The sequence below is a fragment of the Arachis hypogaea genome, chromosome 12 (assembly GCF_003086295.3).
Source record: "Arachis hypogaea cultivar Tifrunner chromosome 12, arahy.Tifrunner.gnm2.J5K5, whole genome shotgun sequence".
In the NCBI taxonomy this organism is placed as follows: Eukaryota; Viridiplantae; Streptophyta; class Magnoliopsida; order Fabales; family Fabaceae; genus Arachis; species Arachis hypogaea.
The window spans coordinates 8,533,677-8,551,404 of NC_092047.1; the positions used below are offsets into that span (position 1 = coordinate 8,533,677).

The 17,728-nt window shown below is 33.8% G+C and overlaps 4 protein-coding genes across 4 annotated transcripts; 3 read left to right on the top strand and 1 right to left on the bottom strand.

The window, feature by feature from the left end:
• Nucleotides 1–1,278: 1,278 nt before the first annotated feature.
• On the bottom strand, nt 1,279–2,675 carry LOC140176609 (uncharacterized). The gene is made up of 2 exons (XM_072208134.1): nt 2,010–2,675; nt 1,279–1,824 (listed from the first exon to the last, which is right to left on the bottom strand). The coding sequence occupies exons 1-2, from the start codon at nt 2,673–2,675 to the stop codon at nt 1,279–1,281; spliced, it is 1,212 nt and encodes a 403-aa protein (XP_072064235.1).
• A 3,244-nt stretch (nt 2,676–5,919) lies between these two features.
• Nucleotides 5,920–7,498, top strand: LOC112729616 (uncharacterized). The gene is made up of 3 exons (XM_025779785.1): nt 5,920–6,392; nt 7,044–7,083; nt 7,424–7,498. The coding sequence occupies exons 1-3, from the start codon at nt 5,920–5,922 to the stop codon at nt 7,496–7,498; spliced, it is 588 nt and encodes a 195-aa protein (XP_025635570.1).
• A 2,290-nt stretch (nt 7,499–9,788) lies between these two features.
• Nucleotides 9,789–13,045, top strand: LOC140176610 (uncharacterized). The gene is made up of 4 exons (XM_072208135.1): nt 9,789–10,253; nt 11,160–11,227; nt 11,715–12,237; nt 12,815–13,045. The coding sequence occupies exons 1-3, from the start codon at nt 9,789–9,791 to the stop codon at nt 11,722–11,724; spliced, it is 543 nt and encodes a 180-aa protein (XP_072064236.1). The 3' UTR covers nt 11,725–12,237; nt 12,815–13,045.
• On the top strand, nt 11,730–12,878 carry LOC140176611 (E3 ubiquitin-protein ligase RSL1-like). The gene is made up of 3 exons (XM_072208136.1): nt 11,730–11,767; nt 11,821–12,177; nt 12,815–12,878. The coding sequence occupies exons 1-3, from the start codon at nt 11,730–11,732 to the stop codon at nt 12,876–12,878; spliced, it is 459 nt and encodes a 152-aa protein (XP_072064237.1).
• Nucleotides 13,046–17,728: the final 4,683 nt, after the last annotated feature.

Consider the following 17,728-nt stretch of genomic DNA (forward strand, 5'->3'; position numbering starts at 1 on the left):
ATAAAGGGGCATGTACTCTCAACATAAAAGGAATAATAATAAGGTAACGGTATCAAAGGTCACGTAAGGGCACATAGTAAAATTAGGAAATGTTAAATAATTTAATAAAATGTTATAAAGGGGCATGTACTCTCAACATAAAAGGAATAATAATAAGGTAACGGTATCAAAGGTCACGTAAGGGCACATAGTAAAATTAGGAAATGTTAAATAATTTAATAAAATGTTATAAAGGGGCATGTACTCTTAACATAAAAGGAATAATAATTAAAGGGTCATGTAAATGCACATAGAAAAGATATGGGATACATATTAATGGATTTCAAGAGGGTATAATTGACAAAATAGATAATCATGCTCAATGTAGATGAGAGATAAGCAAAGAATAATTCATGCCATAAAATACATGAAAGGTGATAGCCATGCATGGATGGAAGAAAACAAAATAAAGCATACTACATGCCAACATAAGTAAGAAAGGCATAATTCCCTACCTTCTTTTCTAACGCTTCTTTGAGCTTGCCTCTTGTGTTTGCCCACAGAATGTTATTTCTTTGTAGAGAGAGAAGGGAGAGGATAAGTGTTTGAGAGAAGTGATTTTCTACCTATGGGTGCTCCCCTATTTATATACATTTGGGGATGGGGTGGTTGGGATATTTTAAATTTCAAACTGAGGGTGGTTACCAGGTTCCTATCCAAAATTTCAAAATTCTAAACTTATCTCCTAACTGATTTTCAAACTTCAAATTTAATTTTGTTTCTAGAAGGGGCGGTTGTTACAGGTCTGGCCTCGGCCATCACGGCCAAGTGATGTGACATGAGTTGGGGGTCTATCCCCGGCATGTCGGCTGGTGTCTATGCAGATGGGTCGCCGTTAGCCCTGATCATTTCCATTAGAGGTCCCTTTAGGTCATGTGGGAGGTTTCTGTTTACGTAGGTGAACTTCTCCTCAGTGTCCCCGACTCTGAACCTCTCTAAGTTTCCTTCCGGTTTGGGTCTCGGCTTGTCGCTGACTCTGGCGTCCAAGTCGGCAAGGAACACCCCCAATGCCTCTTTAGATTTCTTCCTTAAGGAGAGGCTGGCATTGTCGCAAGCGACTGCCATTTCCAAGTCTCCTTTTATGGATCCCACGGATCCGTCGTCAGCTGTGAACTTCATTATCAACATCTTTGTGCTAATCATTGCTCCGAGGTCGTTGATAGTCTTCCTCCCTAGGATGACATTGTAGGCCGTGGAGTCTCGTAGAACCACGAACTCGGCCATTACCGACCTTTGCCCTTATCCTGATCCTATAGATATTGGTAGGGGGATTATCCCATCTGGCTTGATGAAGTGGTCGCTCAAATCTACCACACCATGCTGGTGCATCTTTAAATCGGCATCCTGTAGGCCCAAGGCATCGAACACGTTGCGAAACATGATATTCGAGTCAGCCCCGGTGTCCACGAGGATCCGTTTGATGAGGCCGGTTCCCACTCTGGCCGTGATGACCACGGGTAGGTTTTTCGCGGCCTCATCAATCCATTGGTCCTCTGGACCGAATGAGATGGATGGGAGCCTTTTGGAGCTTCGCACAGAGGATGAGGAAACCGCTAGGACCTTGGCGTCTTTCTTGTGTGCCGACCTCGACCTTGGAGGTGCGTCTCTTGCCGTTACCACGTTCACTATGGTAAGGCCGTGTTCGTTGTCCTCCGGCTCGTGACATCGCTTTGCCACATGGGTCTTGTCCTCTCCTTCGCGGTCGCGATCTCGCCTCCTTGGCTCCCTGACGAGATGGGAGAATTCGGCCAGTTTCCCGTCCCGGATCGCTTGTTCTAGTGCGTCCTTCAGGTCGAAGCAGTCATGTGTCTTGTGTCCATAGCCTTTGTGATAATCACAATAGAGGCTCTTGTTTCCCCCGGTTCAGTCCTTCAGAGGTCGGGGTTTCGACAAAATTCCCTTCTCTGCTATCTCTTGATAAACTTCTATGATGGGGACGGTGAGGGGGTGTAATTGGTGAATTTTCTGACTCGAGGAAACGGCCTGAGTGTCTTGCTCGAACCGCCGTCTCTGGCGTGTTCCTTCTGTCTTTCTCCACTTCCGTGCTGCCGGGTTTGATTGTAGGAGGGCTGCCGTTTGTTGGCGGCCACGACCTGGCTGACTTCTTCATCGTTAATGTATTCCCTAGCTACACTTTGGATCTCCTGCATTGTCCACACCGGCTTCGTGGTGAGGTGCTTTCTGAAGTCCTCGTTTAGGAGTTCATTCATCAGGCATAGGCTAGCAACCGAATCAGTCAGCCCGTCGATCTCCAAGCACTCGTCGTTGAACCAGTCTAGATATTTCCTGGTCGGTTCGCCGGACCTCTGTGTCACCCCGAGCAGATTGATCGGGTGCTTTGCCTTTACGATTCTGGTAGTAAATTGGGCTAGGAAGGCGTGGCTAATATCCGAAAACCTGGCCACCGAGCCCTGTGAAAGGCTGTTAAACCATCGTATTGCAGGTCCCGCGAGAGTGATCAGGAAAGCGCGGCACCTTACCTCGTCTCCCACTCCCTCCAGGTTCATCCTGGCCTCGAAGGCGGTAAGGTGCTCCTGCGGGTCTTGGGTTCTGTCGTACCTCATGTCCGTCGGCTTGTCAAAGTGTTTTGGCAGCCGGACTTCGAGGATGGAACGATGAAATGGGGTTGCGCCCATTATCACTGGTCCCTGCGTTCTCCTTGTTCTTCCCTCGCCGTCTTCCCGTCGACCGTCTTCCCGGTCTCGATCTGTGGTGCGTCTCTTTTCGCGCCTGGTGTAGATGATGGGGTCGCGGCGTCTTCTTGGGCGTCCTTCCTCCCTGGCGCTCTCGGGCTCAGATCATGGGCTAGCTGTTCGCCGGGAGTGGTTTCTCGGAGGGGAACGGGAGTAGCTTGATTTGGGAGTTTGTTGGCGATGTTCCCGATCTTCCAGCCGCTCCAGGTCCTGCAACTTGTGACGCAACTCCTGCATTATTCTGGCGTTGTTATCGCCAGTTCCCCCGAAGGGGCGCCTTTCTTGAGATCGTGAGGTTCATCGTGGAGGGGACCTCGTGCGCTCCCGGGAGGAAGCCACAGAGGCTTCCCCTCTGCGCTCGGTCTCGCGGCCTATTCCTCCTGGGTCCAATACAACGTCCATTCAGGCGTTCCCCACAGACGACGCCAATGTACGGTAGGTCGGGTACCGGACGACTCGGGTAGATACTTCGATTGATGAGAGGGAGTCTCGCCTGGTTGACTGGTTCCGGGTTACTGGGTTGGAGTAATCGACGTTCTGAGCTCTTTATGTTGAAAAAGGGGGGGTGTCACCTGTAAAGACACTCCGATGCTCTAGTCAGTCAAGTGTGCAGGTGAATGATGTGAGAATGGTATGTGACATACCTTGGGGGAGGGGTAGGACCCTCCCCATATATACCATGTTAGAGGTGGGTCCCACAAGGGCAGGCCCACCTTCCTCGAAGCTTCCTTTGCACAGCTGTAGCAGAGCTGTCAGGGACGCGTGTCCGAGTCGGTGACTGAGCGCCTCACTCCCGACCGTTCGGATCGGGTGGTCCTCGGGTCGGGCCGGCCCGCAAATGGTCTGGGCCAGGCGTAACACTAAGTATACGCCAAAATCAGTTACCAAAGTCAGGAAGTAAAATCAAACACCAGTATAAAATACATGTTAAAATATAAATATACATTGAAAATAAATAAAATAAATCAAATCACACGTATTTATACATAAATACATTAGCGGCTAATTTTAGTGTACAAATCTCTTATTTTATTAATTAGAATTTAATTAATTAGTTATCCAAAATTTACTTCTCATAAGTTATCCAAAATTGCTAATGAAAAGATTGTTAGCTCAATTGTCTTGGACAGTAAGTTTTGGCAAGACTGTCTTACCACTGTGAAAATTGTTGGTCCTCTTATTAAGTTGTTGAGACTTGTTGATGCTGATGAAAAACCCTCTTTGAGAATCGTGTATGAAGGCATGCAAAGAGCAAAAAATGCTATCAAGACCATGTTCAGAAATCGGAAAGTTGCTTATACGCCATACACGAGTATCTTGAAAATGAGGTGGGATAAGCATTTGAAGCGTGATCTCCATGCGGCAGCGTACTTTTTAAATCCGGGCATTTTTTACAGTGAGGGTTTTGTTGATAAGGCAAATGTTTTGAGATCTTTACTTGATTTGCTTGATGTTGAAACACTTTGTGATAACTCAGTTGCTGCAATGCAAGAGATACAGCTGTATCGAGATTGTAAAGAAAGTTTTGGGAGGGAAAGTGCTAAGAGAGCGAAATCAAGACTCGAACCTGGTAAGTTATTTGACTTATTTCATATCCAAGTTCAGTTTAGTTTCAAAGTTTAATATGTTGGGTGATAATTGATAAACATTAAAAAGTATTTTATTTTTATATCTACGTAGGTGAATGGTGGAGGCTACACGGTGGGAGTGCTCCTAATTTGCAAAAAATGGCAGTCCGTCTTCTTCATCAAACCTCTTCTTCATCTGGATGTGAGAGGAACTGGAGCCTTTTTGAACAAATCCAAAGAGGAGGAACCGGTTAGAGCATCAAAGGCTAAGTGACATTATTTATGTCACCTATAACCTACGCCTTCAATCTAGGTTGCATCGAAAGAAGAGGAATTATGATCCAATTGACATTCAAAGCATTGACACAGTAGAGTTTTGGGTAATGGCAAATGAGGATGATCCTGAATTTACTAATGGAGATGTTGAAGGCATTGAAAATTTAATATACACTAATAATGCTATGCCTTCGTATCCTAATGGTGAGTGACATAGCAAACTTTGTTTCCTTCCATAAAGATACATGTCATTAACATTGATTTCTTATTGAGTTTTCTTTCTATTTTATTAGATGGTGGAGACATGGAAGTTGAAGTGGATATGCCTGATGTTGTAATTGAATCCTCAAATACTTCTTTTGATGGTATTTCTGAAGATGCTGGCTTTGGATTACCTGTTTATGATGGAGATATCGGAACACTTAATGATGATTATGACTTCTAATGAGTAGTGTCTTTGTTTAGTTGAAGTATTGCTTGTTGAATATTGTTTCTTTTGGTTGCAAAACATTGTGTTTGTCGTTTGTCATTTATGTGTGTTTTGAATATTGTCATTTGAAGTTGTTTATGACCTTTTAATGATAAATTATGTATTGTTCATTTTGTGAAATTGTTAAATTTTTGAATCTTATTAGTTTAAAAATTATTGAATTTAACTTTTTAAAATTATGTATTGAATTTTTTATAATTTCACTCTATATTTAATTAAATCGGTTCAACCACGGTTGAACCATTGAACTATTGAACCAATCATTTGACCGGTTCGATGACCGGTCCGGTTCTCGCAACCTTGCTCAAGATCAATATGTCCAGATTTTGAAGAAGTTAGAGACTTAAATATATTTTTATATCATTAAAAATTTAAAAGTCCGCAAACCAAAAAATCAATGATCGATTTATCCTTTTCTCTTATATTTAAATATTTTCTCCTTTAAATTGATAGTATTATCTGTTTTATCTTTTTGAATTAGTTTTTATTTTTTAAATAAAAGAAAAAACTTAACGGAAACAATGTATCCATAACTAACCTTTAAAAATCAGATAGAAAACATGGTTGACTATTAATATATCTAATTTTTTTTGTGTTATCAAAATTTAAATCTAAATCTTTCTTGTCTTCATTTAAATTTTAGGAACTGGCAGAATCTATCTTTAGTTAAGAGTAATGTTACACATTTAAGTTTTTTTTATAAAACAAGTTCAATCAACTTAAACAATAAAACTTGAAATAATGCTAGTCATAATTAACTGATTTTTGTTATGTTAGACTAATTTAATTAGACTTGATTAATAAAAACTATAGTTATCTTCATGATCTTCAAGTAGTCTTGTGTGCTATTTGCATGGATTCAAAACCATTCCAAGAGATTTTCATCAACCAAAACTGTAACCACTCATTCTGTGATGAATGCATTGCAAAATATGTGGCTGCAAAGATTCAAGAGAATATATCAAATGTGAAGTGTCCTGAACCAAAATGCAGAGGAATATTGGAGCCTCAGAATTGCATGTCAATAATTCCAAAGGAGGTGTTTGAAAGATGGGAAAATGCACTTTGTGAGAATCTTGTTCTTGCAACATCAAAGAAATTCTATTGCCCTTTCAAGGATTGTTCAGCAATGTTGGTGAATGATGATGGGAATGAAGTTGTGACTTGTTCTGAGTGTTCACATTGTCATAGATTGTTCTGTGCACAGTGTAAAGTTGCATGGCATGGTGGAATGGAATGTGGTGAGTTTATGGGTTTGAATGAAAATGAAAGAGAGAAGGAAGATCTTATGGTGATGAATCTTGCAAAGGCTAAGAGATGGAGAAGGTGTTCTAAATGCAGAATCTATGTTAAAAAAAAATCAGGGATGTTCATACATTTCTTGTAGGTTTGGTTAATTAATTTCTAATGAACAATTAGTCTCTTTTTTTGGCACAATCTTATAATGTTAATGTTACTCTTTTCTCAGTTCTATTTCTTTTAGTTATGTTTATGTTCAAAATTTGTTGACTGAGCATTCCTAATGAAAAATGATGGCGTTTGTTTTAAGAATAAGTATGGGAAGTTAATTTTTTTTAGTTAGTTAATGTTAATTATTTTATATGGTTAAATTATGTTTTAAACTTTTTTTTAGAATTTATTCTTTAGTCTTAGGATATAAGATTTATAATTTATGATTTAGTCTAAAAAAATGAAATTTAAAGTTAATATATAATTCATAAAAAAATGGCTATTTTTTTGGGGAGCTGATTACTAGTTGAACTCTTGATTAATTATGGTTTTATTATTTAGATTTGAACATAGCTTATGTTTCTTATAACACCATAATCTTATATTTTATAATTTGAACTTGACTAATTAACAATATAGTATCTAGTTAGTACTATCTTTTTTATTTGAATTAATTTTAATTTGCAAATTACTCTAATTTTATTTTATTATATTTTGATTTAATTTTTTTAATTTCTTGTTTTGTAGGTGTGGCCATCGCTTCTGCTTGTGGAAAGCCATGGAATCAGTACCATGGTTGTACATAAATAGATATCACTAGAAATTTTAATTTCTTAATCGCCCCGCCGATGATCATAACAAGGATGACAGTAACAGCAAGGTGGTTGTTAACTTCTTCTCCGATAACAGGAACAAGGCACAAGAGCAGCAGCATGTTAAGTCCAACATCTCCGTCAAGAAAAGGAGATTCCTCACCATGATGATCTGCCTTCTGTCACCAAAATTTATGTAATTAATTAATTAACTAACATAGTTTTTTCCCATTTAATTAAGATAATTAATTATGTGGTAATAATAATTATGTGTTAATTATATGATCTCATACGGTTACATTAATGCAACAACAGCAACAACAACAAGTAGATGATGAGGTTGTTGAAGGAAAAGTAGTAGGGGGGAAGGGAAGCCAGACAGTTGCTTGATTCAGGAAACGATCAAGCTTCAAGCATCAGATTCTTCTTCCGATGAAAGAACACGATCCAGCACACCTCATGCCCAAGTTGGAATCAGGAAAGAACGAGAGGGAAGACAGTCCAGATCCACAATCACAAGCTTGGAGTCCCGTTCCCAACAAGCTCCAGAAACCCAACTCCACCATGGACCAATCCTCTTCTGAAGCCTCCATAAGAAAAGCCCGTGTTTCAGTCCGTGCTCCCTCAGAAGCTCCCATGGTATCTCCCTCTTCTTATTCGTATGGATCAATTAATTAACTAACTTATCTCACTCAAGCATAAATCGCTATACTCCTATCACAATTTATGTATTTTTGAAATTTTTAAAAAAATTGCTGGAGGGGTGTCGCAGTTTATTTTTTATTGTGTTTAAACGTAAATCACTGTATCTCTCTAGCAATTTAAGTATGATATTAATTTGGTGATCTTTTATCACGATTTCTATAATAATGTAAAAATTGTATTTGCGTATGTAATTTTGAGATAATGTAATCTGATAAAATTAAAATGCAAATAATTTATTTTAATAACTTGTTTTTTCATAAGTTAAAAAAATTATTTATAAACTTATTTAAATTAGTCTTAATTTAATTTTTAATTTTTTTAAAAATCTTATGAGATAAATATTATATTTTTATTAAATTATACTTGTTTATTTAATTTATTTGATTGATACGGTATTTTAAAAATTTATAACGATATTTGTAACTAATTAAAAAATATATTTATATTCAAATATTTTTTTAATTGATAATAATATGTTTTATCTTTTTGAACTGTTTTTATTTTTTATGAAACAATGTATTCATCATAATCATTCTTTAAAAATCAATTAGAAAACAGTTATCTAAATCTTTTTTTGTGTTATCTAAATCTAAATCTTTTTATCTTTGTTTGAATTTTAGGATAGTAAAAATCTATCTTATATCTTCGAAAATAAATATGATTATGGATGTGTATATATATAACATAACAATCACTCAAGTGAGTATTTTCTTTCTTAGTTTAGCTTTTGTATAGGCACTTTCTCTTCTTCAATTCTTGAATCACTTTTTATTCTTCTTAATATTTCTCATCTACAACAGAGGAGTGAAGTAACTACTCTACAAATCTGAGTTGATTTTTTTAATTCTAATTTTTTGCATCAAGGTCAAGAATGGTATTAAGTATTGACGGCAATAATCACAATACTAATAATGAAGATCCAAAAGTTGAAATGATGAAACCACAGAAGAATGGCGTAGAGCTACCCTTTTGTGGAAGATGCTGTGATTTCAAGCCATCGTGGGAGATGTTTAAGACTCTAAAATGTGGCCATAATTTTTGTAGGTTTTGCATGCATGAATACGTTGCTTCATGTCTCAGGGACAATATCATCATGGTGCCTTGTCCTGATCCAAAATGCAAGGTTAAGTATGGACTTGAATACTTTTGCTCTCTTCTTCCATTTGAAGTATTCAAGAGATGGCAGAAAGTGATTAAAGATTGTAACACTCCAATTTTGGATAAACAATTAGATAAGAATCCTATTCATGTTGCTGATGATGAAGAGAATAACGATGTCAAAGAAGATGCTACAATAGTAATTGAATCGGATGATGATGATGTTGATTATGAAAATATAGTCGACAAAAAAAAGAAGAATAAAAAACGTGGTAGGAATGTTTATTAGAATTTGCATAGGTTATGGTCAATTTTCAAGAAGATATTCTAAATTTAGCTTTTTTATTTCATATATGAGTTATGAATTTTATGGGTTTTTTATTTTTTTTAAGCTTAATAGTTTTTCATTTGTACAAGTCATGGTCTTTTTTATTTTGAAGTCAATTTTTTTTAATAGGAGTGATAAAATAACTTTTAAAAAAGAGATAAGTCATATTTTTCTACTTCTTCGAATGGGGAATACTCCCATAAAGGATTTGGATCCTCTAAAGTTTTAATTTTATTTTAGAGAGTGAAGTGTGATCTTCTATCTTTGATTAGTTTCTCTTTCATATTTATTCTTAGTCTCGTCTATAAAATAAATGGTGAAAGATTAAATTTTATTCTTTAAAGTGAAATTCAAACTTTAAAAAATTTAAATCCTCCCATAAAAATGTTCCAAACATCTTTTTTTTAAGTTATTGATATGTCAGATTTTAATTGGTTGTATCTAAAAAACTAATTAATAAATTATTCTTTAAACTCGGTTTAAAAATTCAGTTTAACTCTGTTTGGTTCACATAAACCAAACCGGATCATGCTTAATTTTTTTTTAAAAATGGCTGATACGACGTCGTTCAGCAATCCTAAACTCTACCTTCTCCTCCCTCAACGTCACTCTTCACTGAAGCTCTCGAGCTCTCTCATCTCTCTCGCTGTCGCTCATTGCTCTCGCACCCAGCTCTCTCCTTCTCTCGTCTCCGGTCTCCCTCACTGTCTCCGGACTGGCACTCAAGCTCATCGTTGCTCTCTCGGCTCCGGTCTCTCTCACGGTCTCTGGTCTCCCACTCAGTCTCGCTCGCTCGCCTTCCCTGCCTTCGTCGTCACCGACGGCAGAAGCAGCAGATCCCGGGACTGGTCGTCATCGTCTCTCCCTGTCTCGTCACCGTCTCGCAGTCAGTCCCACGCCTTCGTTGCGCTCGTCGTTGCCGGCGGCAGAAGCAGCAGGTCCCGGGGCTTCCTCCTCGCTGTCAGCAACTCTCGCCGTCAGCTTCCTTCGCAACCAGAAGCTGGTCCCGATTTGGTGAGTCCCAACAAATTCCCCTGTTCTTTCCTTTTCTGTTTTGTTGCTGTGTTTGATTTTGCTGCTGAAAATATCTCTGAACTACTCTTTTTGTTGCTGAAAATAATCACCGACGTGAATTTGTTACTGATTATCACTGAACCATCCATAATTTGTTGTTGAAAATATCACTGAGATAGATTTTTTGTTGCTGAGAATCATCACTGAGATGAATTGGTTCCTAATTATCGTTACTGAACTTTGATTTTGTTGCTGTTTTACTCAAATAATTACTTAGCTAAATCTTTTTGTTGTTGAAAATCATCACTGAGTTGAATTTGTTAGTGATTGAATCTTGAATTTGTTAGTGATTGAACCTTGACTACAATTTGTTAGTGATTTGTTAGCTAAATCTTTTTTGTCTTTATTTAAATTTTAAGAACGGAAGAATCTATCTTAGAGAAGAGTATTGTTACACATTTAAGGTTTTTTGTTAAACAATAAGACTTAGAATAATGCTAGTCATAACTAACTGATTTTTGTTATATTAGACTAATTTGATTAGACTTAATTAATAAAAAATTGGAGTGACTTCCCTTCCACCATTGGGTTGCCTACTTGCTGCAAGAACCTTGTTCGGATTCCATGAGAACGGTTGTGTCTCAAGAATCAACAATGATGCCCAAGGATTTAACAAGAAAATCAACTCAGCTGCAAAAAATCTCCAAAAGCAACTTCCTGATCTTTGATATTTACAAGGCTCTCTATGACCTTGTTGAATCCCCTTCAAAATTTGGTAAGACTGGAATACAATAATCTCATACATGGCATTTATGTCTTGGTGAAAAATCATGTTATCTAATCTTCTAATTAACCTGTCTGATTTAAAATGTTCAACATCCTTATTGTGCAATCCAAAATCACTAGGAGCTTGCTGCAGTGCAACTCTCTTTCAGATTTATGACATTGGAAATGGATTTGGCCATTTTGGTGATGTAAGTTTGCCTAACTTTTGTGTCAACTACCATGTGCTGTGATTTTTATAAACATCTTTGCATAATAATTTGATTGTTTTGATTAATAATTTGATTATCCTCTCTATTGTCTTTTGGCCAATCTATATGATGATGTCATCTCATTTGTTACTAGATTTCAAGCATAGTGGACATTGTAAGAGATAATAATAATTGCATTCATTGAAGATCCTGATGGTTATAAATTTGAACTTCTGGAAAGGGTTCTCTCTCACGAACCTTTAATGCTTCGAGTGGGTGATCTTAATCGATCCATCGAATCTTATGCAATTTCATGTTGGTTTATAGTCTTGTATCTTATTTTCTTTTTGGATCAATTACTTATTTATGTTTATTGTGCTTTTGAATGCTAAGCTGTTGTAAGGTTCAATGTTGCTCTTGAATCAACCTGTTCTGTGTTTGCTTCACTCTGATATTTTAATGGCTTTTCTTCTTCCCTTTTTGGCAGTATACCATAGCAATCATGGGTTATGGCCCAGAAGATGAAAATGCTGTTCTGGAGTTGACATACAACTACAAATGAGATGTCTAATAAGGGCGGTTACAATGTAAAGGAAATGTCCTGAACCAAAATGCAAAGGAATCTTGGAGCCTCAGAATTGCATATCAATAATTCCAAAGGAAGTGTTTGAAAGATGGGAGAATGCACTTTGTGAGAATCTTGTTCTTGCAACATCAAAGAAATTCTATTGCCCTTTCAAGAATTGTTCAGCAATGTTGGTGAATGATGATGGGAATGAAGTTGTGACTTGTCCCGAGTGTCCACATTGTCATAGATTGTTCTGTGCACAGTGTAAAGTTGCATGGCATGGTGGAATTAAATATGGTGAGTTTATGAGTTTGAATGAAAATGAAAGAGAGAAGGAAGATCTTATGGTGATGAATCTTGCAAAGGATAAGAGATGGAGAAGGTGTTCTAAATGCAGATTCTATGTTGAAAAAAGTCAGGGATGTTCACACATTTCTTGCAGGTTTGGTTAATTAATTTCTAATGAACAATTAGTCTTCTTTTTTGGCACAATCTTATAATGTTAATGTTGCACTTTTAGTTATGTTCATGTTTATAATTTGTTGATTGAGCATTCCTAATGAAAAATAATGGCGTTGTTTGTTTTAAGAATAAGTATAGGAAGTTAATTTTCTAATTAGTTAATATTAATTATTTTAAATTTTAAATTATTTTTTAAGCTTTTTTTTTAGAATTTATTCTTTAGTCTTAGGATATAAGATTTATAATATAAGATTTAGTTCCAAAAAAATGGAATTTAAAGTTAAAAGTATATAATTCATAAAACAGTATAATTACGGTCTAAACTGTTTAGATTTAAACTCTTGATTTAATTACGGTTTTATTATTTAGATTTGAACTTAGTTCATGTTTTTTTTATAACAGCATAATCTTATATTTCATAATTTGAACTTGACTAATTAAGAATATAATATCTAATTAGTACTGTCTTTTTTATTTGAATTAATTTTAATTTGCAAGTTACTCAAGTTTTATCTTATTATATTTTGATTTAATTTTTTAAATTTCTTGTGTTGTAGGTGTGGCCATCAATTCTGTTATGCTTGTGGAAAGCCATGGAATCAGTATCATGGTTGTACATAAATAGATATCACTAAGAATTTTAATAGTTCATCAACTACTTAGATTACAAGTGACAGTTTTACTATTTTCAGAAGTTATAAGTTTTTGTGAAGTTGTAATGCATAATGATTTTGTTGTTAATTATGCTCTTTTAAGTACTTATTTATCTAACTAATTTGACTCTGTCATTTTTAAATCTCACCAGATATATCATATTTGGTTATTTAATTTATTTTTTTTGATATGGTATTTTAAATTTTGATTAAGATATTTGTAACTAATTAATAAGATATATTTATATTTAAAATTTTTTTCTTTTAAATTAATAATATAATCTGTTTTATGTTTTTGAATCAGTTTTTTTTTAAAAGAAAAAAAAAACCTTAAACGAAACATTGGATCCGGAACCTTAAAAAATTAGTTACCAAACATTGTTGACTATTAATATATCTAATCTTTTTTTGTTTAATCTAAATCTAAACATTTCTTATCTTTACTTAAATTTTAGAACCAGCAGAATCTATCTTAGATAATAAATATGATTGATGTGTATATATATCACATAACAATTATCTAGGTTGTTTTATTTCTTAGTTTAGTTCTTGTATAGTCACTTTCTCTTCATTTCTTGAATCACTTTTTTTTTTATCCTTTGTGGTATTTTACATCTGCCTCAAACTAGTGAGGTGACTATTCGATAAACGATTTTGAATTTTTGATCTCTTATCATTGAATTTTTTTTTATATATTCTCTTGACCTAAAAAATAAATGGTGATAGATCATATTTTACCCTCTAAAATTAAATTCAAAATTTAAAGAATCTAAATTTTCGATAAACTTGAGTTGTTTTCTTTAATCACTTCTTTAATTCCAACTTTTTGCATCAAAGTCAGGATGACATTAAGTATTGATGGCAATAATTAATATTAACAATGAAGATCCAAAGGTTAAGATGATAAAAGCACATAACAATGGCATAGAGTTACTTTTTTGTGGAAGATACTGGGATTTCAAGTCATTGTGGGAGATGTTTGTTGCTTCATGTCTCAGGGACAATATTGTCATTGTGTCTTACCATGATTCAAAATGCAAGGTTGAGTATGGACCTTAACATTTTTGTTCTCTTCTTTCACTTGAAGTGTTCAAGAGATGACAGAAAGTGATCAAAGGTTGTAATACTCCAATTTTAGATAAACAATTGAATAAGAACCTTATTCATGTTGATGATGATGAAGAGAATAGCGATGTGAAAGAAGATGCTATAATGGTGATTGAATCAAATGATGATGATGTTGATTATGAAAATATATAAAAAAATAAAAAAATAAAAATTGGGGTAGGAATGTTTATTAGAATTTACATAGGCCGTGGTCAATTTTTAAAAAGATATTTTGAATTTAGCTTTTTTTACTTCATATATGAATTATGAATTTTAGAATTTTTTTTATTTTTTTTATAAGCTTAGTATTGTTTCTCATTTGCATAAGCCATGGTCTTTTTTATTTTGAGGCCAAATTTTTTTGTATAAGAGTGATAAAATAACTTTTAAAAATGAAAGAAGCCATATTTTTATACTTTTTAAAATATATTGAATTAACTTTTCTAAAAGTCAAAAACATTTTTTTAAAATGGTACTAAACACACGTAATCTGACTCAAATAAAGGGTCAGTTTGGATTGACTTTTAAAAGAAGTACTTTTTTTTTTAAGTTTTTAAAAAAGATCTTATTTAATCGACAAAAATTATTTCACATTTAGATAGACTTTTTAAAAAGAATTTTTAAGTATTAAAAACGTTTTTACTTTTGCTTTTTTAATAGAAGTATTTTTTTTTTAAAAGATGTACACAAATATGTTTTAAATTGAATAAAAGTACTTTATTAAAAAAATACTTTTTCACTAAAAAAGTCAATCCAAACTAGTACGAACTCTTAGTTCATAAAAATGACTTGGATATATAGTATTATTCTTTAAAATTTGATTAAGATATTTGTAACTAATTAATAGGATATATTTATATTTAGAAAAAAGGATAAATAGATCTTTGACCTTTTAATATGCGGACATTGAAGTTCTATACGGATGCACACGTGGGAGAGTTTTTAAAATAGAACAAATTAGACTTAGATTTTGAAGAAGTTAGGAACTTAAATGTATTTTTATATCATCAGGAATTCAAATATTTACAAACCAAAAAATTAAGAAAAGATTTATTCTTTTCTCTTATATTTAAATATTTTCTCCTTTAAATTGATAGTGCTTTATCTTTTTGAATTAGTTTTTATTTTTTAAATACAATGTATCCATAACTAACTTTTAAAAATCAGTTAGGAAACATGAGTGACTATTAATATATCTAATCTTTTTTGTGTTATCTAAATCTAAATCTAAATTTTCTTATCTTTATTTAAATTTTAGGAACGATCGAATCTATTTTAGATAAGAGTAATATTACACATTTAAGTTTTTTATGAACCAAGTTTAATCAAATTAAACAATAAAACTTGAAATAATATTAATCATAATTGATTGACTTTTGTTATGTTAGACTAATTTAATTAGACTTGATTAATAAAAAATTTAAATATGTAGTATTATTTCTTAAATAATAAATATAATTATTGATATGTATATAACTATATATATAACATAACAATCACCTAGATCAGACATCAAAAAATATGAGAGACACCACATTATCATAGATTGTTTTGTGCCCAGTGTAAAGTTGCATGGCATGGTGGAATGGAATGTGGGGAGTTTATGAGTTTGAATGAAAATAAAAGAGCGAAGGAAGATTTATGGTGATGAATCTTGCAAAGACTAAAGAGACGGAGAAGGTATTCTAAATGCAGAATCTATGTTGAAAAGAATGAGGGATGTTCACACATTTTTTGTAGATTTGGTTAATTTATTTTTAATGAACAATTAGTCTTTTTTTATGGCTCTATTTCTTTTAATTATGTTTATGTTCACAATTTATTGATCGATCAATTCTTAATGAAAAATTATGATTCTGTTTTTCAGTTTATGTTTCTTGTATCATCATAATTTATCTTTATAATTTAAAGTTGACTAATTATCATTATAATATCATTTCGGTTTAATTACTCTGTTAGTCCTTCAATTAGGTCCCTATACTTTTTTCTTTTTAATTGGATCTCTACACTAAATTTTTTTTTTCAATTAAGTCTCTCTTAGTAGTAATTAGCTTAATTTTATAGGGATCCAACTAAAAAAAAAGAATTGGTATAGGGACCTAAATAAAAGGAAAAAAAAGTGTAGGGACCCAATTAAAAAAAATTTGGTGCAAAGGACTCAATTAAAAGGAAAAAAAGTATAGGGACCTAATTAAAAATTTCGTAAAACTATAGAGACTAACAGAATAATTAAACCTATCATTTCTAATGAACAATTAGATAAAAGATTTTTTTAATGTGAACTTGTTTGATTGTAATAACAGCCAAGTCTTTTTATCTTATTGATTAGAGATTTAATTAATTAGAAAAATGCTCTTTTTCGGTACAAATTTTTAATGTTAATGTTTCTTTATTTATTTTTTATTTTGTTTCTTTTAATTATGTTTATGTTCGTAATTTGTCGATTGAGCATTCCTAATAAAAAAATGATGGCATTGTTTCTTTTAAGAATAAGCATAGGAAGTTAAAATTTTAATTAGTTAATATTAATTATTTTGGATGGTTAAATTATGTTTTAAACTTTTTTTTTTTTAGGATTTATTCTTTAGTCTTAGGATATAAGATTTATAAATTTAAAGTTAAAAATATATAATTTATAAAAAAAATGGCTATTTGGAGGATGGAAGTGGGATAGAAGCTGATTACTAATTGAACTCTTGATTAATTACGGTTTTATTTTTTAAATTTGAACTCAACTCATGTTTCTCATAACAGCTAGCATAATCTTATATTTCATAATTTGAATTGGACTAATTAACCGTATAGTATCTAATTAGTACTATCTTTTTTATTTAAATTAATTTTAATTTGCAAATTAATTTAGTTTTATTTTATTATATTTTGATTTAATTTTTTAAATTTCTTATTTTGTAGGTGTGGCCATCACTTCTACTAGAAATTTTAATAGTTCTCAACAATTTAGATTGCAGGTGGCAGATTAACTATTTTCATTAGTTAAAATTTGTTGTATAGCTGTAATGCATGCTAATTTTGTTCGTTTTAAGTAGGGTTAAGTACTGAAATCGTCCCTAAGATAAGTGGCGAAAATCAAATTCGTCCCCGACATTTTTTTGCTATTAAAATCATCCCGAACGTTCAGAAACACTTTAAAATCATCCTTCGCTGCTTAAAACAAAAATTTTGGACAGTTTTGCCCTTGTAGCAGTTAAGTGTCTGTTGCAGCTTTTAATGAATAAAATAAATTAATTTGTTTATTTATATATTTATATTAAATGGTTGTTTGGGGAGGGTTGGGTTGGGATTAAATCAGAGCTGTAATCCCCAACCAAAGAAGCAGTGCAGGAGATAGGGCTTGCGGAGGTGAGTGAAGCCATGGCTGCCGAGAGCTCACGGTCGTGTCAGAGTAGATCATCTGCGCCGAAAAGGGAGCTTGTGTGTCGGCATGGGGAGAGACCCGTGCTTAGAGTTTCTGGAACGAGGAACAACCCTGGGCGACGATTTTGGGGGTGTGTCTACTATGAGGTCAGTGATTTAAGTTTCTGTAGGTGGGTGATGGCAATGTGTTGTTCGTTCTGGGCACTGACTCTAGTGGGTTGCTGCAGATCCAGGAGGAGTGTGATTTCTTCCGATGGGCAGACCCAGAAGCAGACAGTGACGATCCTCATGTTGCAAGGATGAAGAGAAAAGTTGCGGCCATGAAAGCAAAAGTGA

Excerpts from the sequence above, each read along its gene's own strand:
- LOC140176609 (XM_072208134.1), bottom strand. The coding sequence starts at position 2,675 with ATGGGCGCAACCCCATTTCATCGTTCCATCCTCGAAGTCCGGCTGCCA. Across the intron at positions 1,825-2,009 it reads CACTCAGGCCGTTTCCTCGA|GACGCACTAGAACAAGCGAT; the intron begins GTCAGAAAATTC and ends TTCGACCTGAAG.
- LOC112729616 (XM_025779785.1), top strand. The coding sequence starts at position 5,920 with ATGGATTCAAAACCATTCCAAGAGATTTTCATCAACCAAAACTGTAAC. Across the intron at positions 6,393-7,043 it reads AAGGCTAAGAGATGGAGAAG|GTGTGGCCATCGCTTCTGCT; the intron begins GTGTTCTAAATG and ends CTTGTTTTGTAG. Across the intron at positions 7,084-7,423 it reads TGTGGAAAGCCATGGAATCA|CAACAACAACAAGTAGATGA; the intron begins GTACCATGGTTG and ends ATGCAACAACAG.
- LOC140176610 (XM_072208135.1), top strand. The coding sequence starts at position 9,789 with ATGGCTGATACGACGTCGTTCAGCAATCCTAAACTCTACCTTCTCCTC. Across the intron at positions 10,254-11,159 it reads CAGAAGCTGGTCCCGATTTG|GAGCTTGCTGCAGTGCAACT; the intron begins GTGAGTCCCAAC and ends CAAAATCACTAG.
- LOC140176611 (XM_072208136.1), top strand. The coding sequence starts at position 11,730 with ATGGGTTATGGCCCAGAAGATGAAAATGCTGTTCTGGA. Across the intron at positions 11,768-11,820 it reads GATGAAAATGCTGTTCTGGA|GAAATGTCCTGAACCAAAAT; the intron begins GTTGACATACAA and ends TACAATGTAAAG. Across the intron at positions 12,178-12,814 it reads AAGGATAAGAGATGGAGAAG|GTGTGGCCATCAATTCTGTT; the intron begins GTGTTCTAAATG and ends CTTGTGTTGTAG.